Source organism: Crocuta crocuta, unplaced genomic scaffold (assembly GCF_008692635.1).
Source record: "Crocuta crocuta isolate KB4526 unplaced genomic scaffold, BGI_CrCroc_1.0 scaffold64, whole genome shotgun sequence".
Lineage (NCBI taxonomy): Eukaryota > Metazoa > Chordata > Mammalia > Carnivora > Hyaenidae > Crocuta > Crocuta crocuta.
The window spans coordinates 1,290,351-1,314,953 of record NW_027530640.1 but is presented as its reverse complement, the minus strand read 5'-3'; the positions used below and the strand labels follow the sequence as shown (position 1 = coordinate 1,314,953).

At 41.3% G+C, this 24,603-nt stretch overlaps 1 protein-coding gene across 1 annotated transcript in view; it reads right to left on the bottom strand.

Annotated features, from left to right (window-relative positions):
* Window positions 1–24,603, bottom strand: part of MEGF10 (multiple EGF like domains 10) — a 124,718-nt gene that overhangs the window by 63,411 nt on the left and 36,704 nt on the right. Inside the window, exon 4 of the mRNA XM_077768911.1 lies at window positions 19,231–19,323. Coding sequence (XP_077625037.1) covers window positions 19,231–19,323 — 93 coding nt within the window. The remainder of the gene's footprint in view (window positions 1–19,230; window positions 19,324–24,603) is intronic.

The following is a 24,603-nucleotide window of genomic DNA, read 5'->3' as shown; positions in this document are numbered from 1 at the left end:
GATTATCCTGAATTCGAGTACTGTGTTTGGAAAGGCAGTTTGGAGACACCGGACTCAAATCACGTCAAGTCTTTCACTTAACACCTCACTCTAATCTCAAGGGGCAAGCATTTCACTCCTAAAGAAAAAGTGACTAGGTTGGTTACTGCCACTGACAACCTTTAAAAAAATGTGGTTACATTAAGATGGCAATAGCTAGAATATTCTAATAGGAAAAGACAGATGAACCAACTTTTGTTTCAGATTATACCGAAAAGAACCCTGATGCTTTGAAGGGAGGGAGGACTAATTTTCACCTTCTCATTTCATCTCTCTTTTTTTAATGTTCATTTATTTTTGAGAGAGAGAGAGACAGGGACAGAGTATGAGCAGGGGAGGGGCAGAGAGAAAGGGAGATACAGAATCTGAAGCAGGGTCCAGGCTCTGAGCTGTTAGCCCAGAGCCCAATGCGGGGCTCAAACCCATGAACCAAAAGGTCATGACCTGAGCCCAAGCTGGACACCTAACCGACTGAGCCACCCAGGTACTCCTGGTTTCATCTGCTACTGTGCTAGCAGCTAGAAATGGGCTCCAGATGGTGTGCACCCAGATTCATGCAGCTGTTTCAGGGCAAGCTTTTTTTCTAAATTTTTTTTTTTTGATGTTTTTATTTCTAGGAGAGAGAGAGACAGCGTGAGCAGGGGAGGGTCAGAGAGAGAGGGAGACACAGACTCTGAAACAGGCTCCAGGCTCTGAGCTGGCAGTCAGCACAGAGCCTGACGTGGGGCTCGAACCCACGAACCGCGAGATCATGACCTAAGTGAAAGTCAGACGCTTAACCGACTAAGCCAACCAGGCACCCCAGTTTCAGGGCAAGCTTAACGAGGGTCTCAGGCAGCATGGACAGCATGCTCTAACAAGCTCTCACAAGAAGCTGAAAATAAAAGGAAGCTTAAACTACTGTGTAATATCAGAAGTATACCATCCATGCTACAACCCTTAGTGACAGCTAACGGAGCACTACATCCTTGCAAGATAACGGACTCACTCTGGAGCCCTTATGCCTGTAACTTCCAATGACACCAGTAACCGCAGGTTACATCCATGGGCTGGGTACTGAAATTCACTCAGTTTACACCTATCAGGTACCTGGTATGTGCCACCCATAATTCTAAGCCATACTAGGCTTAGAATTCAAAGGAGAATGGTAGAACGCATGCTTCCAGAAGCTTACGGGTTATCAGCAGGTGCATCAAGTTATTCGACAATAAAATACCCTGTGATAAGCAGTAGGAGGAGGTACAAGGTACAACAGAGAACACAGGAATGACCTTGAACCAGTGTTGTTGAGTTGGGAAACTAATGTCTAAGCTGAGACCTAAAGGCAGAGGGTACCCTATTTAGGTTAAGGGTGGAGGATTTGTACAGAGAAAGACGGGGGACTGGAAAGGGAGGGGAGCTGCAGAGAGAATGATGCATGCGACAGTCACAGGCTTTTAAATAGCAACCGTCCATGAATGCCTCCTTCTATCACATCATGGCCACTATCATCTTCCTGTACACAACAAAAGAAGGAGGTATAGAAATAAGTAGATGTGGAGAGGTGTTAGGCATGTCCTCTCCTTCCATCAGCCCTTCCCAATCTTCCAAGCTCAGCCTGGAAATCTCTGTCCTTCAGGTACAATTTTTCAGACCTAATCTGAGATGCTCTCTGATGAAGACATCCATATATATTTTCCATGACCCTCATCTCGCACTCAGATCACCATTTTTATATATGTTTGCCTATTCTCTATCAAATAAGACTGAATTTCACAGTGCTAAGACACACGACTGCCTTTCTTGATCTCAAGAGTTGTCAACAGAAGGTTCCACACTGGCATGTCATGGCAGTTCCCCGCTTGACCTTGATGGTTGGAAGCATTCTAACTTTAGGGATAGTAAGCCATGAAAAACTGTGCACCCTCAGTCATGAGTGGGGTCACAGCAATGATGGGTCTGATATGTAGAGTGATGGCGATCACACCTCCCTTTTGATGAAAACCAGTGCTTTTACGCACTTCTGTGGGAGAGCAGATTACCACATCTGTTTTAGGCCTTAATCTAGAATCATGTATCGAAAGCTCTTCAGTCATAAATTCCTCTTTTGAGATTTTTTTTCCAAAAGAAATAAACATGTGTATAATGACAGGAACAATTCACAGTAGTTAGTCCATTAGTAATATTTACAGTGTGTCTGTGAAGACACTCTCTTCAGCACTTGAGACAGATGGACTCTCACAATGGCCCTATGAAGGAGGTCCTGTCTGGAAGCTGTCCCCATTTTGCGGAAGAAGAAACTGAGATCCAGATGACTTGCTAAAGGGACACGGGCAGGAAGGTACAAGGGAAATACAGACCTTCTGCCTTTAGTCTGCATTTTAAACCACGACACTTCACTCCCTCCAATGCTGTCGTGTTTATCCTACCACTGTTTATAGTAACAAAACATTGAAAACAATCTAATTTTCTAGTAATGGAGGATTGGCGAAAAGAGATGGGTATAATCACACAACGGAATATTATGTATCATCTGAAAGTGACATTACAGAAGAATATTTAACGACCTTGAAAAATATTAGCAATATCTTCATTGTAACAAGTAGATTAAAATGATTGGTACCACTTAATCTAATTTTAGCAATGTATTAGAATGAACTAGATGAAACTGTTGTTAGTTTAGGTCACAAAAGGCCAAATATCAGCAATTGTATATCGCAGAACCTAATATCTGGGGAAGCAGGGAGAAGAAGGAACATGGCAAAAACAGAAAGACAGACAGACAGACAGACAGATGGATCTAGAGAGATAGATATTGAAAGGCTCTATGGTCAAATGGCACCATTGGGGATCTGTGGGTGTTAAGGATATGCTTGATATTTCCTTTGTTCATTTAGATGAACCACCTTTTCTAAATTTTCTGCAATCATTGTACATCCTTTTGGCAGTACAAGAAAAGCAAACAAAAAATGACTTCTAAATGGTTCAATCTGCTCAGCATTTGTATTGTTCCAGATTCTGTGCCCCATGCTTCAGACACCACGTTCTAGTCCTTAGAACAATTACAAGGTGGGTATTGTTATCACCTTAAAACACAGAGGATATTTGGGATGAGACTACGTAGGTAAAATATCCCAAAACACCAGGCTGGTAAGTAGTAACATCAGTATTCAAACCCCAGATTTCCTGCAAACAGAAGTCCAAGCACCTTTCATGCAGCCATCTTCCTCTTGAAGGACTGAAATTATATACTTTGGTTAAACATAATATCCTACAATCTCACCAAATATGATCCATGAAGGCAGAGCAGCAAATGGTAAGACCTGGCACTGAGCCAGCCCATAGGGTCAGCCAATGATTCAATACTTAGGTACACTGAAAATAGGAAATTACCTCAGTCATGAGAACATGGGGCATTTCTTTAAGTGAAAATATAATGAATGAGATGTCAGACCTGAAGAGCTTCTGTAAGTTGATAATGATTCTATGCAAACAAAAAAACCGCTAAGCTCACTGTGAAAACAGTGTTGATGTCATTCGCTTTAGGAGTACAACAAACTGACAACTAGGCCCACGTGGCACACGGCCAGCACTCAAGGTCTGTTTGGTGAGTGAATGAAAATGATCATGAATGTAGAGCATTTTACCTTTCACAAGGAGACAAATCAGTAAAACCAGCTTTACTAATGTCTGGGAACATTCTCCTCTTCTGACCCACTTAAAAACATTTTTTTTATGCTTGCTTAGTTTTTGAGAGAAAGAGAGAGCAAACTGGGGAGGGACAGAGAGAGAGGGAGAGAGAGAATCCCAAGCAGGCTCCTTGCTGTCAGCATAGAGCCCAATGCAGGGCTCAAACTCACCAACTGTGAGATCATGACCTGAGTCGAAACTAAGAGTCAGACGCTTAACCGACTGAGCCACCCAGGCGTCCCTCTCCTGATCCACATTAAACCCTCAGTCCCATTTCCCCTTCAAAGGATGGGAAGAGAATGAAGGGGTTGTAAGATACATCAAGTTTCAAACATGTGTCAGCCTTATGCAGCTATTTTTTTCAAATATCACAATAACTCAATGACATAGGTATAATTATTCCAACATTTTGTGTGCAAAATGGACTCAGATGATCATTTGCTTGGTCACTTAGCAATTAAGTGGCAATAGCAAGGATGCAGCCCAACTCATCAACGCCTTCAAAGCTGTGATCTGGCCGCACCCCATGCAGACCATTCCAAGCAAGTGATGTCAAACAATTACAAAATCTGCCATGAGTGCTTATCCCTCCCTGATTTTCCAAGGGGAACAGTCTAAGACAAACACACCTCATAGATGTTTGAAAAATACTTTTTTTGCCTAAAAATGATATTTGCCAGGCTTTAAAGTGTTATGCGGAATGTCTCAACATGTCCACAGGCACCCATGTATTGACAAAAATGAGGCATCAGGAACATTCTTCAAAGAGCTGCTAATTTAGTAGATCTCGTGTCTTTGTGTAGAGAAAGAATAAAAGAAAGGAGCACAATGAGAGATACACAGAAATGCCAAACTGAGAGATGCTTTGGAGAAAAGAACAAGGGCACATTAATACATTGCCCCAGCCACAACATTCCTCAACAACAACAACAAAACAAGGGAAGGATGAAATCATTTTTCCCTTAGATTAAGGAGTAATGTTTACCATCCAGTTCACCTTGTTACAAACGTCATCAATCACTAGCTGGCTCGAGGAAGGGCACATCATTCAGAATCAGACGGACCTGGACCCGAGCTGAGCTACTGTCACTTCATAGCCATGGAACCTTGAGCAAGTTCCCAAACTTTGTTATACTTAACTCTCTCTCTGTCACAAGGACTGGTGGAACATACTAATTATACAAAACATACCTTTGGTATGTGTGACACAGCATGGATCTCATAGAGCAAAAATTTTATTCCATGGTCAGTACATTGGAATATCCCACCTCAGGGGGGGGGGATAAACATCCTAGAAAAACATCCTCCAGCTGTACACAAAGCTAGAATAACAGGCCTGTCGTTGGTTCGTATTGTTTGTCTTGCATGAATCATTCATGACAAAAAGTACAACTTGGCTCTCCCAATGTGAATTTCAAAAACAAATTGCCCACAAACTCCCCAAAGTAAAAAACAAGGTCTGGTATCATCCCTTTTGACCATTTTCATAAAGCCCATTGGAAAAGCTCAGGCATATAGTGAAACCCAGTGCTAGGTGACATCCTATTTTTAACTGCCAAATAAAAACTGGATTTAGAAATTTCCTGCTTGCTGATGATCAATGTGCCCAGAGGGGTAGGCTGGGACTTGGAGCCCAGAAATGTAAATGGAGGAATTGAGAAAGAAACATATGAACTCCTTAGTAATCTTCCCCTTCGCATAAAGAAAGAGGAGGTCATAAATAAAATCTGGAGAATCTTGCATGTTAACAGGCACCAGATCCACCGACTTGATCTTGCCTTGGCCTATCTATGCCCACTAAGACAACACAAGCAGCCTTGAAACCCACTGAACTTCAAGATGCTTTTCTAAACCATCTGGCTCTAGATTACAGAGAACAACAGAATTGGCCAATTCCGTGTACTTGTGTTAGGTCTAAACAAATCCTAGATGAAATGAGCAGTCTGCGTCGTGTTGTTGCTTTATTTTGTTTTTATTTGTCTTGGGTAAGACTTCTAGCATCTAAGAAGTTAAATTGTAGAATCACATGGTGTTCAGGAAGGCTGTGGATACATCTGTCCCAGACACTGCAGTGGGATCATACATGGAATCTTGGAACTCAGCTTTATCGTTGGGAAAGTGATGTCAGCTTATAATATAACTACCCTCACCAGGGTCGCTGATTGAAGAAACTAACACTAAGTGCCCTTAACATTTAAATGTCAAGCATCTTTTAGGATACATCAGTCAGCCATGCTGACTTGAAAATATATTTTTGAATGGCGTTTTGCTGTAATATTCACTGTTGACTTTAAACATGGGACAATCTGTGACTACGAGACAAATTAACAGGAAGAAAAATCAGCCCTTCACATTCTAATATACACAGACAAAGCACAAGTAAGTTGCTTTCAGGAAAACTGCTCTACAGAGTTTCAGAAGCGACCAAAATAATCTTCCACTGTCTCAGAGGATAGAAAAACATGGTTCTTATTGAAATATACACCCTTTCTTCCTAAGCTCTGGTTCCCTCAAGTTCTTTTATCTCCGTGTGATTTCATTCCCTTCGCTTCAGGCTAACAAGGCTATGGTATGTCATTCCCTTTGTTAATGTAGAAGAAAAGATCCTCATTCAAAACATCAAGTGCTTTAAAAATAAAACAACTTTGTAAAGCTTCTCCATCCATGAAGAAGAACAATAAAAATGTATTTTCCAGAGCCTCTGAAAGCACTAAAACCTCATGTCCTTCACATGTCAAAAAACCCACTGGAGAGCTGACAGAGAGCCAACGATCACTGCGGACAACCCCCCCAGTGCCGTTGATATTAATATTGTTCAGTGGCTGAGAGAAAACCTTTATTCTCCTTTTTTAAAAAAACTGTTTGTTAAATGAATTTTCAAAGCATGAAATATCATTTTAGAACTGCAGTGAATGCTTAGCTCAAATTGTGAAGCAGAAAAAAAGGGCGTGAAACGTTTATTCTTTAATGTGTCTAAACATAAACGTTGATGTCTTCTCAGTGAGAATGTACTGATGACCTGTTCACGGTGCAGGAAAATCTCAAGGATATAAATGGTAGGCTGGGCTTACGTGAAGGATTTATGGGGATTACACTGATCCACTCAAGTCAAAAGAATAATAAAAACCTCAGGAACCATTACAGGGTGTCTTGCTTTATAAAGTCCTGCCATATTTTTTCTTTTGTTCATGTATTTTTTTTTTCATGAAAAATGTATTAAGTATCTCTTATGGCTACTACTTTCTGTTTCTTGAGGAGCATGCACTACTTGATCCAGCCTGGCACGTTCTACAGCAAGATTTCTTTATCTGCTGGAAGAGGAGGGTCCCCAGTGAGACTCATGGCAAAGCAGCATGCTAGGTGTTACAGTTCACAGGATGCTCGAGGAACACAGAGGATCTGTGTTATGTGTGTACTGCGATCGGATGGGGAGAAGGCTTCCAAGCGAGGTGTGGCTTCAGGGGAGCACCAAAGGGTAAGTACTCGGGACCGCCACCATGCAAGTACTAATACTCTTCATTCTGGATGTGAGAGCCAAAGGGTGGAAGCCTTAAGTGTTTGCTTAAAATCCCACAGTGGGGAAACCAGACACCAAGCCCTCAATGCTCCCTGGATGGTCTGGAAAATATAATACAGTTCTCTTGAAAAAAATTTTTTTTTTAGCTAGGGGAGACTATAAGTAATACTATAACAAAGGCCTATGTACCACAACCTACAATTAACAGTTGTGAACACTACATTCCCTTTGCTTCATCATTTGATGCAAGAAATAAAACATTACAGATAAAGTCCCCTTTGACTCCTCTGTGCCCGGTTCCCAGGTCTCTCCGTGCCTCTTGCTTCCGAGGTAACCTCATGATTGTAAGGTGCATCCTTCTAGTCTGTCTGTGTGTCCAGAAATAATACATTGTATCATTTCATGTATTCACAAGTTTTACATGAAATGTATATATCACTGGTGCATCTTGCTTTTTCCACCCTGTATGATGGTATTGAGATCTATTAATGTCACTACCCCTGCTAGCACAGTGGAAGACTATATATCAGTTTATGGGAATGAATGGCTATGCACCATTCCTCTATATTAACAGCCTCTAATAAACTTCTGTTTCCCCCTATTCATGGCCATTGTCAGTTGTTGCCAAATGTTCACTGTTACAAAGTTGCAAATAGATTCCTGCAGTTTAAGCAAAGCAAAGGTTTTTGTAGGTCTGTAGACAAATTATAAAGAAGAAGTAAAGTTACTGGATCATATGGTATACACAAATTAGAATTTTACTTCTAGAGACAGACAAATTGCTCTCTAAAGTTACTCCGCCAATTTAGCCTCATGAGAGCAATATATGGAATCTTCCTTTCACATCCTTGCCAACACGCGGTGCTGGCACACTTAACTTTTGCCAATCTGATGGCAAAAAATGACATCTTGTTCATTTACTATGCACTTCACTGATTATTACAAAGAGAAGCATATTCTCATATGCTTATTAGCCAATCAGGTTTCCTGGTCTCTAACTTATCTTACTGTGATGCCTATTCTAAAGTTGACAGGTTTTTCTTATTGACTTATGGGAATTCTTCATGAATTCCATTTACGAATCATTCGTTTTATACACTGCAAAAATCTTTTCCCATCCTTGTTTCTCTTTAACTTTACTTAAGACATTTTGTCTTGAATAAGTTTTTAACTTTTATGTGGTCTAATTGTTCTAGGAATTAATTGATAACATGGGTAAATCTGATTTACATAATAATAATTTTACAACATAAGGTTCTTTTTTTTTTTTCTTAAGGGACTGCTTTTCTTCAGTGGATGAACAAAACTTCACAGTTAGATACTAATATCCAGTTCAAAGCAGTTGCATCAAAATTTAAACTTTCTTTGGAAGTTACTTTCACTAGTTTTGTGAGTAGTATAACATTTAGGCTTTCATGGAAGTTTAAGATGATCTTATTATCTATGATTCAAGAGCTAGGGTGCTCTTGCAATCTCTTCTATTTTAGTCTATTGGAATTGTCTTTATCATGTCATTGCTTTCTAAGCTTTTTAAAAATATGTATTTTTGAGAGAGAGCATGGAGAAGAGGGACAGAGAAAGAGAGAGAGAGGGAGAGAGAAAATCTTAAGCAGGCTCCACGCTCTGCATGATCTCACAATCCTGGGATTATGACCTGAGCTGAAATCAAGAGTCTGACACTCAACCAACTGAGCCAGCCAGGAGCCCCTACTTTCTTTGCTTTTTTCGTTTTAAACATGGCAAACATGATTAATTTGCTCTAGTATTTAGGTACAAATGGTCAAACTTAAAAATCAATGAAGTCAATGAATTAAAAGATAATTTTGACAAAAGAAGGAAAAACACAGTGATGGGCCCTTTTTCTTGTTTGTCTTGAAGAAACTTTCAAGTGTTTAAAAAAATTCTCTGATACAATCACAAACAATAAGAAATCATATATAATTGTGAAAGATACTGGACTACATAATATATCACAGCATTTAATTTTACCCAATTAACAACAAAACTCCATAAGACAACATTTATGTAGCTCTACTAAAATTGGGTGTGCTAACAGTTGTGCACACAATTGTGCTAACAATCAGGCGAGTACACCCGAATTTTACAGGTATAATGACAAATGAGGCTCTGGGACCGTCTAATACATATCATTATTCCACTCTCAGCAGAATAGCCAGGAAACACATTTGTGCTGTCAGAAAACAATTGCTATGTGATCTGAAATAATTTGTAGTCTGAATGTCTTTGCCTAATTTCTTCCTGCTTATACTCCACTGTGGTACACATTTAACTAAGTTCCACGTTGTCGCACAAAATCCCCACTTTGAAAAGTAATACACAGAAGTTTAGATGGCAGAACCATTCAGCATTTCCCATTGAAATGAGGGCTGGCTTTCAAATACTTGTCTTAGTCTTGAGGCCACTGTGTCAGAAGCCTCACCCCTCTACAAGTAATGACCTTGATGTTCACACTACAACATTCCCTCCCTTGAGGGCAGGGAGCTCCCACATCCGCATTGCCTCATGGTTCATGGAACCCACATCTAGCACATCACCTGGCTTCTATGATTTCATTGCAGCTGCCTGTTTACCGACAAGGAATCTTCTACTAAAGTTACCAAGGAAGAATGGGCCCCCTCTACACACAGCCAAGGTCAACCCAGGAGCCACAGGAGCCCAAGCTATCTCAAGGCCACTGAAGGGAAGAACACTTCATAGGGTGATACCCTTTCTCTAGAAGACCTGTGATTACTTCCTTCTTAAACTCTCTGGATATTGTGCTTATATATTTGTGCACATACTTCCAATTCCTATTAAAGTGAAAGCTCCTTGAACAAGGAGTCAAAATCTTATTCATCTCTCATGTCTCATTTTTTACTCCATTATTCTTTCTGGAACATTTGTGTCTTTATTCCTTCCTTTCACAAATATATATTGAGCATTACTGTGTGCCCAGCATGGTGCTGGACATGAAGTGAGTAAATTAGCTAGAAATAGTGAAAACAACACACAATATTTTATTGGGCCTACATCCTAGAAGGAAAGACAGTCCCCAAACAAAAGAAAACAAAATACTTTCAAACAATTCCATAAAAGAATTTTAAAAAAGGAGATATGATCAAGAATAATGGTGAATACTCTTTATATACAAAGGTTGGAGAAAACTGAGACCTGATTGGCCTAAAGAAGCCAGCCATGTAAAGATCTAGGGAGAAGAACATTCCAGGCTGAAGGAAGATCAAGTGCAAAGGCAGAAATGAAACCAGTGTGGGAGCGCCTGGGTGGCTCAGTTGGTTAAGCATCCAACTCCAGCTCAGGTCATGATCTTGCCATCCATGGGTTCAAGCACTAAGTCAGGATCTGTGGTGACTGCTCAGAGCCAGGAGACTGCTTCAGATTCTGTGTCTCCCTCTCTCTCTGCCCCTCCCCTACTCACACTGTCAAAAATTAAAAAATTAGAAAAAAAATTTTTTTGAAACCAGTGTGTCCCATGAGAGGAAGGGAGAGGCTGAGCAGTGTGATACCCAGAGCAAAAGTGTGACATAGAGTGGGACAGGTCTAAAAGAGCTTTGAAGATGATTCTATCATGGGAAATACTGGGGAGTTCTGTTTGACAGAACAGTTTTACAAGTTCATTCTGATCTCACTACAGAGACCTGACCCCAGCAGGGCCCAATTAGATGTAGCTTCAAGGAGACTATCGTGAGCACCGATTAAAAGATGGTGGTGGCATGGATTGGAGAGAGAGCACTTGAAATGGTGAAAAAGGCTTAGGAGGGCCTGGGTGGCTCAGTTGGTTAAGCATCTGACTTTGGCTCTGTGGGTTCAAGCCCTGCCTTGAGCTCTGTATCAGGGTCTATGCTGACAGCTCAGAGCCTGGAGCCTGCTTCATATCTGTGTCTCCCACTTCCCTGCTTGCATACTGTCCCTTCCCTGCTTGCACTCGCTCACTCTCTCTCTCTCAAAAATAAACATTAAAAAATGTTAATAACAAAGTTTAGATTTTGTTATATTTTGAGGTTAAACCAAGATTTTCTGATAAGTAGATGTAGAGGGATATTAAACAAAGTCAAAAAAAAAAAAAAAAAAAGGAAAGGAAAGAAAAAGGACACAAATGAATACATGATGTGGAATGGAGTTAAGTAACATAACAGCCAAGCCTGGTCTTTCCAGCCACTGCATGTGAACCGACTAGCACAAGTAATGTAAACATCTACAGTGTTCTCACTACGCCAAAATATAAACCAGACATGAATTCATCTGGTGAGGACGTCCATGGTCGGAAGTTGAGAATAATGCAGAAAACTGCACCAGGGCTCTGTCTGGGGGACCTTCCGCCAAGCGACTGTCGGCAGAGAGAGGCTTCTGCCAAGGAAGTAGGTGGCCCCCAGGACTAAGCAAGATGTCCACAACGAGCGTCTCCATCCACTGTTCTGTCCACACACTGAAGTCTGGGGGAAGCCTTGTCTGTCACACAAAGAACTGCAAGTGAGTACCACTTACCAAGGCAGGTACAGTGCTGAGCACCGAACAGCTATGGTGTCATCTAATCCTCAAGAACATATGAGGTTAGACATTCCCATCCTTATTTAAGCATGAGGACCGTGAGGTCCAGAAACGGCACCAAGAGGAGAGCATCTAGGACTCCGGCAGTTCAGCTCCAACACAGGGTTTAGGGGGAGCAGGTGAGGGAGAGTCTCTGACCCTCCAGAGACAAACCAAGAAAAGCCCAGTTTTCAGACTCCTTCAGAAAGGCAAAAATCTGCATTTTGTGTTCATGACCTCTATCAAAAGATATGGGTAGTCCATCAGCAAAAGTGCCTTCAGGCGGGTCTAACGAACCATTCCCAGCTCTGTCCTTTCTACCTGCCATCAATGCCCTGCCCCCACGCCAGTGAACCCAAAATACCTACTCTTATTCCTGCTGCTTCATCAGCCCGCTTTCTTAAGTACTTCTGACAGCACGATTGGGCATGTTAACGACTCACTGTGAGGACTAGATTCTGAGTGTCTTCTCTTCCAGACACCATCGATCTGACTATTGTGTCCAGTCGATAGAGCTCTGCAGCAGACCTTGCTGGGGAATAAGCCAGCTTTTTGTGTCTCACGATTTCTGGCTTGTACTACCCTTCAAATGGATTCCCCGATTGGAATACCCTGCAGGCAAAGTCTTATTACTTACTCACTGCTGCCCAGCATGCCTGCTTTATGTAAAAGGTTATCAGTGTTCCTAATGTTGTACCTGAAAGTGTTTGAGCTAGTCCTGCCTCCCAGGCATATTTTTACTACTTCCAAGTACATTAAACCAGAAACACTACTGGTGGCTAAATAAGTCCCAGTTTCGAATTTCTAAACCAAAATTAATTTCCATGTTTGCGTCTACTTGGTACTCATGTCAAAAGCCTGTGGAACAAGCTCTTGAATGCTATTTGCTGGCTGCTGGTAGATTTAGGGCTCTCCCTTGCATACTGGAAGAGCCCTATAGCCAGAGGAGAAATACATTTCTCTATAGACATTTAGAAAATCCTAAAGAGGATTATATAGATTGAGAGAACAAATGTGTTACTGCTACTCGTGCAAAAGGTTTAAAGGGCTTCCAACACAAAGAAAGATCTCAGGGATTGCATATATGTATATGTTAGAGGAATCCACACATAGAATCACAGGATGGAAAGGGATCATAAATATAATCTGCCCAACATTCCTAATATTATAAGTGAGGAAATTAAAAAATTCAAAATGAGTCCATCCGAACTGGTGTCATTTAAAATTCATCATCTCTGAGAGTGTACCCTTGACATCTCTCAGGATGCTTCTTTTCTTTCTTTTTAAAAAATTTTTTAATGTTTATTTATTTTTGAGAGACACAGAGACAGACAGACAGACAGAGCATGAACAGGGGAGGGGCAGAGAGAGAGGGAGACACAGAATCCGAAGCAGGCTCCGGGCTCTGAGCTGTCAGCACAGAGTCCAACATGGAGCTCGAACTCACAAACCGCAAGATCATGATCTGAGCCAAAGTCAGATGCTTAACCAACTGAGCCACTCAGGTGCCCCTCAGGATGCCTATTTTCACATTTGTCTGGTACTGTCAGCCCCTGCCTCCTGTTCTCATTTCCCTCAGGGCCATGGACCTTTGACACCTGACCAAACCTCTTTTACAATTTCACAAGGCACTGTACCCTTGTGGTTAAAAAGGCTGGCTATGAGGGGGATGTGAGTATGCCTCCACCATAGATGTTTAAACTATGTTTAAACTCCACCATAAGCCACAGATGTTTAAACTCAGACAAGTCATTTGGCTGTTCGGCACCTCCATTTCTTCATCAGTAGAATAGGAACAAGAATGGTACCCATGTCACTGTCTGCCATGAGTATTAAATGTCACTCCTGTAACGCCCTTACAGGAATGCTGCACGCATACTAAGGGCTCAAAAAAGCAGAATGTTTACTGTTGTCATCATCATCAACATGACCCAGCCCCTGCACCCTTTCCCATCAGCAGATTGTCTCTGCTCCCAGTTTGCCCAGAGAAGAAAGGTCATCAGATATGAACTTTCTCAAGCTCTCCCCACCTTTGCCCACTAGCATCCTGATTCTAGAAACCTCTTGAAATCCCTGCCAGCCACTCTTTCCTCTTCATGTCATACCCGATTCTCACTCTCATACCCAGCTCCATTTTTGGCTTTTTCCATCCATCTCTTCTGCTGAGACTGTTCTTTTGCTCAACATCAGCCATTTGCAATTCTGTCTACCGGCCTCAAAGCTGCGAGCTCTGTAAGACCAGCAACGGCTCCCCATATGCTTCCTTATCCCCACAATGCAACACAGTTCCTTGCACACAGCCATCACTCAGTGAAAGTTCACACCGTGAACACGCGAATGACCTTCACAGAATCATACAGCTCATTCAATCTAATTAAGTAGAACAACCATTCACTCTGCTCCAACCACATGCCAAGCACAATGGAGGCTAACGAGATTAATAACTCGCAGCGCCTGCCTTCTAGGAGTTGTTTTTCATGTCCTGAAGGAGGAAGAGGAATGGAAGATTGATGAAGGGATGGAGAGATGGATGGTGGGGGGAGGAACAGAGAGAGGAGAGAAGACGAGGGAAGGGAGAGATGGAGGTAGGCTAGATTAATGTCACAGAGGCTAGGGTACGCATTAGGCTGCCAATAAAAGCAAAATATGAATAAGGGTTTTTTTTTAAATCATTTAATCAAATTTTAAAAGAAGTAATATGTCTGAGTTCAGTCAAATAAATCATGATTTCACTCTAGGGGAACAAACTTTGTGCAGTCTTCTGACACACCTGGTTTTTTATACAGAGAATACATTGAGACTCAGGAAGACTGACTGTATATCACACACAGAGGAATCTGTGCCTGCACGGACAAGGTAAATAGTCAGATTAAATCTCCAAGGGAGGTCTTTGTAAACCTGTACCCATGAAGGTACCTGTATGTTCCTTATTCTCCCATGTACATTAGTGAAGAAAACACACACACACACACACACACACGCACATACACATAGCTGTGTGTGACAGGTATTGATTTATTGCTGTCTGGTCATTTTAGGCTGGAGTGAATGATCCCGATTATCAGGCAAAAATTGGGTTGCACAATAGGAAAAAAGGAGAACTATGTCTGGAAGCCTAGAGATTGTGTGGGTTTCTAAGAAGTACTTCCATGCCCAGAAGTAAAGGTCAACAGAAAACATCAACCAAAAAAAAAAAAAAAAATAGGGGCGCCTGGATGACTCAGTCGGTCGGTAGAGCATCTGAACTCGGCTCAGGTCATGATCTCACAGTTCATGGGTTTGAGCCCTGCTCCAGGCTCTGTGCTGACAGCTAGCTCAGAGCCTGGAGTCTTCTTCACATTCTGTCTCCCTCTCTCTCTGCCCCTCCCCTGCTCACACTCTGTCTCTCTCTCTTTCTCAAAAATATTTAAATATTTTTTTAAATTTTCAAAAAAATAAATTTAAAAGGGCAGGACAAGTGAGAATTCAGATCCTTTGTGGGGGGGGGAGTGGCTGAAGGTTGAAGTCACTGCACCAGGTAAAGAACCCCAAGCAGGGGCATCTGGGTGGCTCAGTTGGTTAAGCGTCCAACTTTGGCTCAGGCCATGATCTCATGGTTCATGGGTTCAAGTCCCACATCAAGCTCTGTGCTGACAGCTCAGAGCCGGGAGCCTACTTTGGATTCTGTGTCTCCCTCTCTCTCTGCCCCTCCCCTGCTCACGCTCTGTCTCTGTCTCCCTCAAATATAAATAAACATTAAATTTTTTTTAAAAAAAAAAAGAACCCCAAGCAGCTGAGATGTGGGGGGGCAGGGGGGCGGGGAGAGAATACTGAATGAGAAGTGGAAAAGGGAAGCCACATGTACAGTTACAGCCTTGTGACAAATGACAGCAAGTATTCTCTATATGTTCTATGTATGTCTTTGTGTGTAGGTGCCATTTTCTTTTTTCCCCCTCTCTTTCCTATCTTATTTTATATACAAGCTATTCTAAGTCCATTTTAGTCCAGGTAACACAATACTCAGGGGAACTGTGACTGGATTTGAGGAAAAATTCATGTCATCCATAATGGCTATGTAACTGTTGGATCTTGTATCTCTTCACGTTGGAAATAGAGTGAGAATGTTGTTTGCTTGTAAGATGGATAGCTGTAACTTATTAGGTAGAAACAGAGCGTTGTTGTTTTGTTAATGTACAAGAATGCACATGTGTCCACACATGGGCAGAGAGAGCTCAGCAACCAAAGGACTGGATGTAACAGTAATTATCACTTTATTGACTCTCGGGGCTAAGTTTATTCATTAACATGTACTCTACCAAAAATGATATGGGCCCTTTAAATAGTATTTTTACTTTGCCAACTGGCCAAACGTTAAGTAGTCTGTAGAGGGCGCTAGAGAGACACTGCAGGAAGAAAGTTTTCTTTGGCGGTTCCAGCGTGCTGGCTCAACTGACTCCCGTAGGGCAGGTGGCTTGTCCAGCACCCCGCTCCTGCCAAGCAAGCAGAGTGGGAGGGACTTCCCCCAGCATCTGGCTCCGTAGCACTTACATCTTGCACAGCGCCCAGTTTCTGCAACACAGCCAGCTTCTCTAGCCCAGCTCCAAGCTCCCGTAGCATGGTCAGCTGCCCAGTACCCAGCTCCTACACTAGCAGGAAAGCGAAGAATAGTGGCTAGCAGCACCCATCAGCCAGCAACTTCCGCTGGCCTCCCTCTGGGGCTTTTCTGTAGCAGAGCACTTCTGCTAAGACACTTCTCCATGAACAGCTTTTCCAAACATCCTGTGTTGCAGATCTCTAGCAAATTCCAGAGGGCAGACGTCCATCAAGTTCTGCTGGAATAGTACAGCCTCTTGCCATTCAGTCAGCTGTGGTGTACCTTTTCTAAGAACATCTGGATCACAGCCCTAGTGGGGATTCCTTTTGGACATCCTTTCTCAGCCAAGAAGTAGTGGCTGCTCCTTAAATCTGCTATTCCTGTGTTCTTTCAAGTGCTATTAATTCTACTAGCCAATTCTTCATTACTCCAGTCCCCTGTTTTAGCTAATAATGCTTAATAAACATCCCTGTCCAAGGGATACCTGTCAATTTCTCAGTTTGGCAAACTAATGGTAAGATATTAACAAGAGGGAAACCTGGATACAGGTATATGGTAACTGTCTACATCTTTGCAACTTTTCCATAAATCTAAAACTGTTCCAAAATAAAAAGTTTGCCTTAAAAAAATTATCGTCCTTTCTGTCTCCGGATTGGACCCTGATGGATGCAAGCAGCTAGCCTGATTACCAAGGCAATCGTTCTATGGATCTAACAGATATCATCCAATGTATTCATTAACAATAACCATAGAGGAGGGGACAGAGAAATAGAATCCTTGGAAATGAAGTCATTTAAACTGTGCTACTTAGTAGATTACTCCAACATGCATTTTGTTTCAAGAATTATTTGGCCTAGAGTAATTAAATTATACACCTTCTAACAAGTGATATTAGAGGCACTGCTGCAGACAAAACCCAGGTAACAAGACTCAGTGCTCCAGCTCAGAACAGCATTTTCTTATGTGTTTAAAAAAGTTGTCAGAAATGTTTTTCTAAGAGCACCTTTGAAGACTTCAAATAGCTGTCTGTGTTTATTTATACTTTTGTTGTAAAGAATAGCCTACGTATTGCATCAACATAATATTCTAGGACGGAAAGAATATGTGTCCTAAGAATTCTAGAAGCTTCATTCAAAAATCAGTAAACTCTAAAAGAAAGCAACAAGTGATCTTTTAGAAAGCCTAACCTCCAAAATAAGGCAACAGTTTGTTTTCTAGAGGGCCTAAATCAGTTCTGGAAAGTCTGAAACTCATATAGCCTTTTGTCTTCACAGAAACGCTAATCAGTCTGGATCTCTCAGCTTGCGACAGGCCCCAGTTCTTCAGAAACTAACTCTGAATAGCCACTGCAACATACTTGCCCAGGAATTAGGAACAAATCTCACTTTTCAAATACATCCACTCTTTTCATTGCCACTAGTTGATATCATAATGTTATTTTCCTTCAAAATGTGTAGGCACAACTGATTTTTAAGCTGGAAAAGTTAATGAAAGCGACATTGCATTTGAGGTCAGTCGGCCAGAAAAATGGCTGTGAGCCAAATCCCACATCCCAAACATTTGCCTCCACGGCATGTGAACAAAATGCCCACTTTCCTCCTGATCTCCAGCAGAAGCAAAACAAAACCCTGCAAGACAGTTATCCATTGGAATTGGAAGGCTTTCAGGGGCAGAAAGACACACGCGCGCGCACACACACACACACACACACACACACTCCCTGTTGAAGATACAATAAAAAGGCTCTTTCACACAGAATGTTCTGTGCACAGGCAGCACAAGGGACTAGCCCTGGAGATGCTGTTTTGGGGACAGCCAAGACATCACAAGTCTAAAACAAGTAGTTCCAACAAGATAAACAGCAATCTCCCTGACTCCAAATATAAGCAAGTAATAACTCTTAAAACCACTTTATCCAGACGACTTGAAATCCCTTCGAACTAGTTTCAGAAAGTAGTATGGTAGAAATGAGGCTGAATTTGTGTTGTCGTCTGAGCCTGCTAATATTTAAAACTAGTCTTTCCTTTCTCTAAACGTAACACTTTGGGCATTAGAATTCAGTTGCACTTTGATTCCCCCTCACGTTTTTCAAAGCAAAAGGGAGTATGAAGAGACAGGAAGTATCCACAATTACACGCGCAGCAACAAGCTAGCCAGAAAACCGAAGTTTTAACTGTGAAATTTAGAAAAGCAACTGTATTACACGACATTCCACTGCTTAATCCTCTTAATAAAGAATATGAGGTTTTAAGTGCAAGCTGTTTATAGTCCGAATTATAGCTAGAATTATAATTCTAACATAATGGAGACAAATTATATACCATGTTACCATTTGATTTAATACCAAAATGTGCGTGAATTTTCAGTTACGACTAATATTCCTCCCCAACGTTTTCTGAGAGAGTACTCATTATTTGCATCTCAGAAACCAGAGGCAAATAAATATACTAAGCATTGAAAATATCAATTTCACTTCTGAGTTAAAGGCAACGAGTGATAAACTTTAATCACCACAGAAGTAACCTCGACAAATCAACATGCAAAAACAGCAGTCAGGACACAATAGTTAGGTCACCGCAATGGCTTTACCGAACCAAGGAGCCTAAATTCTGGACCTTACTCTGGAACACATTCAGATTTACAGAAGTGTCAGCATCAGACTACTGACATCTTTCTAAGTACCTTTCTTGATCCTCGATTAACAACAGTTCTGAACAGAACACATACACTGATTTACAAGGAACTGTATTCATGAGTTAGACTGGGAATCCACACCGCACTCTGCATGGGCAACAACAGGGAAACCCATGGTTCGGGATAATCTGCAGACAAGGGGGCGCGTACAGCAAAAACACGCCGAGACGGACAAGAACAGGTGGGAACTTACCACTGGAGCAGTTGGTCCCACCCCAGCCTGGCTCACACTGACAGGTGTTCGGAGCAATGCAGCGACCGTGGACACATTTATCAGCACAGTGGGCTGTCAGAGAGAAAATCAATCAAACAAGGAAAGTTGGCACAAGAAAAAAAAAAAAAACCCAACCCAACAACACAGCTGTTTCACATCCCAGTCTCAAGTATCACTTGAAAACAACATGCATGCTTGATAATTTCCTTCAGTCCATTCCTTGGCCCTGTCATGGTCCACCGTGCAACCAAACAATTCCCCTTCGGATTTTGATATCTCCAAGTAAATTCCTTCATTTCGACGATTCCATTCTACTTCACGCTAAGTTAGGAAAGAAGTTGCAAGGAAAATGGCCTCGCCCACATTTTTTTAAAAAATTATCAATGACTATCAAATATATCTTCTTTGTTTCAGGAGGAGCCTATGTGGGTACAGGAAAAAAAAAAAAAAAACCCAAAGCGAGATGCTGGGACTCCAGAGTGACAGAGTAGACCCCAGGGTATTCCCTTTACCTAATATTGTCCCTGAAAACCAAAGTCAAATTTCTTTGGGCGTATGTTACTCACCACTATGACATAGCAGAACAAGATGCCCTTTTCCTACTGACAAAAATATTCAAAAAATGTCACCGAGGTCTTTAGGCAACGGTAAATCTCCATCTCTGTTTCGTTAGTGAATGTCTTAGGTGTGTCCCCACCCACGGAAGTAAGGGTTGTCTCTGCCAACATGAGCAGACAGGTAGACTGATGATTCCCAAAGCAAAGGTCTGTAGCCCAGGAGAAAAGAACATCAACTATATGCTGTGCTGCACATAAACATTACCTTCAATGTTAGTGCCACTCACTTTGATTAAACAGTCTTTAGAATGCCTGGATACATGAGTAATTGTGAGAACAACATGGTGTAGTTTGGGGTTCAGATACTCGGAAATTTATGTAAGGATGGGATGGGATAAGGTATCCTATGCTTTACAGAGAAGTTTTATTAACTCGCATCTTATTGCAAAAGTAAAACAGATTTACTGTGTAAATATAAAATACCAATAAGCTAAGTAAACCTACCTATGGCTCCATCAACTGGAAACATTTCTGTGTATGGAGAACCCTTCAGGAAATTTTCCCTATATATTTTCTCCTCAAGGAAAAAAAGAATCATAATATTTTTCAATTTTCCTTTCCACTAATATACAGGTCAAATCTTTCCATGTCATTAAATATTTTTATATGATTTAGGCACTATTATGTGTATAGTCTATATTGTGTATATATACTGTGCATACACTGATATATAGTGTATATGTACATATGTGTATATATTTGTGTATATTTGATATATTATATATTTTCTTGATCAAAAAATGTTAATCACTCCTATGATCTTTATCAAAAAAATTTAGGCATGCAGAGATATAGGGGAAGGCATTTTAGATGAAGAGAAAGCAAAAACAAGGGGTAGAAAGAAATCAAATGGAAGTGAGAAGACCTGTTTGGGTGCAACGTTTGGAGCAGTAGCTTTGGAAGATGAAGACCATCAACACCAAAGTCAGGTGTTAGGACTTTATTCTGAGGATTAGCTGGGAATATTCTAAAGAAACATGGAGAATTATCACAACAAACCATCAGGTAGAGGATACCACAAGGGAATAATGTGACCATAAACTTGAAGAATGAAAGACTCACTTCCTTCACCAGAATAATTGTTTAGTATCCAGGCCATGCAGGGAGGGAAGCCAGGTCAAGTGAGCCTGGGACTTTGGGCCTGAGTAGAGATAGTAACATTAGCATTCCAAGGAGATGCTTAGCACCTCCCCAATACTTGATTCAGACAATCGCATATTTAGTTGTAATTAAAAGCAAAACCAGCCTGTAACGTATGAACACGCTGGCTCTATCATATGTTGCCTCATACTGCCTGGTTAAGTCCATATGTGCCAACCTCAGGGCTCAGCGTCTCCTGCCATCTCTATGCACGTGTTTGATATTGTACATGCGCCGTTCATTTGTAAGGTCACAGCCCTGTACTGTTCTTTAAAATGTAGATATGCTCATACAAGCCAGCAAACCGCCATAACTGCAGTATGCAAGGGGCAATGAAACTCCACAAAAGGCTCAGGCTAACTGTACAGGTGACATGTGCTGGATGCTAGATCACACTATGGTATATGGCGGCATGTGTGCCGCAGGACACACCCACCTCACATAGAGCGCTGGCACCCCCTGTACTGTGTAAACATGAAAGTGCTTTATCTCATTTGTCTTATGCACTCGTGACATCCCTGTCTGCAACATACTGCAAACCTAAGTCTTCATACCCAAATTTATCAATTTCTCCTTATTCAAGATACTAAAACGATTCAACATGCCACTTGCATATCTCAAGAAATTTTAAAGACCAGATACTAGTTGCCTGTCATATGAAAGAAGAGCTACCTGATACTGTGCATTTAAAAGAAAACACAGAAATTGGATATGGGGGTGAGGAAAACAAGTGTTGCCCATATCCTCAAATTCCACATTTTTAAGATCACTGAGTAATGAATATGAATGCTCTCCTGTTTGATTCCTGATGGGACAAACTTTGTGTTTTATGAAATGAACACCAAGAATCCAGTCAGTTACAGCAGATAAAAACAAAAATCCTGTGATGGTAATGTCAAAATTTAGATTATTTTTATAAAAGCCTTGAACTAACATTTGGCCAAAGTCTGGAGCAAGATGTCAATAGATAGTTAGCAGCAAACCAATTCACCCGTAAATTAATGAGAAACTGGAAGGGGGAATCTGCTTTCCTAATGATTTTGTTTTAATTAAAGCTAAAGCCAATGGAATCACCACTGAGCAGTGAAGCCTCAAGTCAAGTAATTATCTAGGTAATGCGGAGTATTGTTGGTATGGATTCCAAAAGGAGGGAACACAAATTCTACTGCCAGAGTGCAGAATCCTCACACAGCATCAGACTCTGTCACGCAAGTGCCATCTGTGTTCCATGCTCTTATCCCACCAGCTCTGGACTCTCCACATCTAGCAATAACCTTCATCAGGAAACAGCTAGGCCAGCAGAAGCAAAAGGAGACATCAGAAGAGAAGAGAGTAACCTATACAACTCTATGCTCCCAATTTGCCAAGTTGCAGGAACACTCACTGTGGCATATATGCTGACAGACCCTGGCCCAAGGACATCAGCTGACATCGATCCCTACCCTGTCTCATCTTTCTTCAGTTAGCTTCGGATGCCAGCCCCTCTGGGGACTGAGCTTCCATAGCTAACAAACTTCAGATGAGAAACCAAACTGGGATAAAGATGTTGATTTGTCTTGAAGAAAATCCCACGGCAGGCACCTGGGTGGCTCAGTTGGTTAAACGTCCAAATTCAGCTCAGGTCATGATCTCACGGTTTGTGTGTTCGAGCCCCGCATAGGGCTCTGTGCTGATAGCTCAGAGCCTGGAGTCTGCTTCGGATTCTGTGTCTCCCTCTCTCTGCCCCTCCCCCGTTCATGATCTGTCTCTGTGTCTCTCTCTCAAAAATAAATAAACATTAAAAAAACTTTTTTAAAATCCCAAAGTGAAGTAGAAATAGAAAAGGAAACAGAGGGGTTCCCCTTAACAAATGTTTAATCACTTAGATTTCAAGAATAGGCACCTAAAAAAAAAAGAATAGATACTAAGGACCCATCAGTGTGGCTCTCGTATCAAAGGAAAACAGTCATCTTATTCCCTGTACATATCCTTTCTTCTTATTTTTCAAATCAGGAAAATGCTAGCAAAGACAAACTATTCCATATGATTTAATGTCCCCTTCTCCCTTGAAGAAAATCATCAGATTTCATATTCTGAGATGTAGTAGTATTTTTTAGAGACCAGATATAAATAGAACATCTGGACCCACACTAAGCACTGCTGTAGACACATCACTTGCAAGGGGTTAGCCAAGGCATCTCCTCCCTCAAGAAATAACAGGCAAGAGACACTGATGAGAAGAACATGCCACATCTTTGAAGTGAAAGCTGTGGACAGTCTGTCTGCCTGACGGACAGGTGAGGACTGACATGATGACCTTAAGATCTTCTCTAATTAGGCTCCTATTTCAGCCTTAGTTCCTAAATCCACTTAAGCCCCATTACCAGTGCCACAGACGTCATTTCTTTCACTTGTAAATACTTGGCTTTAATAACAAGAGCCGCTAACGATACTCAATAGTTTCTCTTCTGTCACATACATTTCACTTTGGATTTACACCTAAGGTAGGGCAAAAAAAAAAAAAAGAAAAAAAAAGTGGGCAGACTAAAGATTCCTTTATAAAACAATTATCTCTCTAAATACAGTGCATACAGTTGTTCTAATGGATATAATATAATATCAGTTCACGTTAAGTTAATTTGAAAAATGTTTACATGATCAAAGTATCTTTTGAAAATAACTGTCCAATAGAAACACAAGCCTTCCAAATAACTCATCTCTCTGCAGGAATTCCTTTTATTCTGGCATTCTGAATTAGTAACACAGGTCAAAATCTTGCTTTCACTCATTTATTCTGAGTTGCTATAGAGGAACACATAATTTTTAGAGTTAAAGTTCCCTTTACCAAACACAATTGCCACATTTTTTTCAGACACAGAAGCCAAGACTAGGAATATGGGATGGTATTTTTCAACATTCATAGCTGGTGTTAGAGGCAGAAGGAAGGATTAAATTTTTGTACCTGACCTGCAGGAGACCAAAACCTATGATGGATTTTAAGTAGTGGGGTGGGGGGAAGAAGTGAAAATAATCATAGGTGTTATGCTGGGTCAGATACTAGGGCAGGTGAACTAGATAGCTAGGGGTCATAAGTTAGAAGATTCAAACGAAGAGGAAGAAAGCAAGGAGCTGACTTCTAAAATAAACTTTATCCATGCTGTACTTTCGCTGGGAGCCAATTATACACAGCCATTACAAAAATCTAATCACTATTATAGTGCTCAGGTACAGACAGGAATAATCTTACTTGAATATTTCCAAACTTACACTGCAGCCTATCCTACTGTATTTGTTTATAAAAAGAAAGGGAAGTCTCTTTCCTTCCATTTACTATTTACTGATGTAACAGGCACATTGCTAGGCGCTACTGTAGATGCAGAGATGGCAGACAAGGGACTCTCACTCTGCAGAGGAAGTCAAATACAAGCTCCTCAATCCATAGACGTAGAGCAGAATGTAGCGGTATGAGCAAAATACTGTGAGAGCTTATCCAAGGATTCCATTTCTATGAAATGTCCAAGGGGCAAATCTACAAAGACAGGGAATGCATTAGTCGTCTAGGACTGGGCAGGACTAGGTGTGAATGTGGAGTGATGGCTAACAGGTGCAGGGGTTT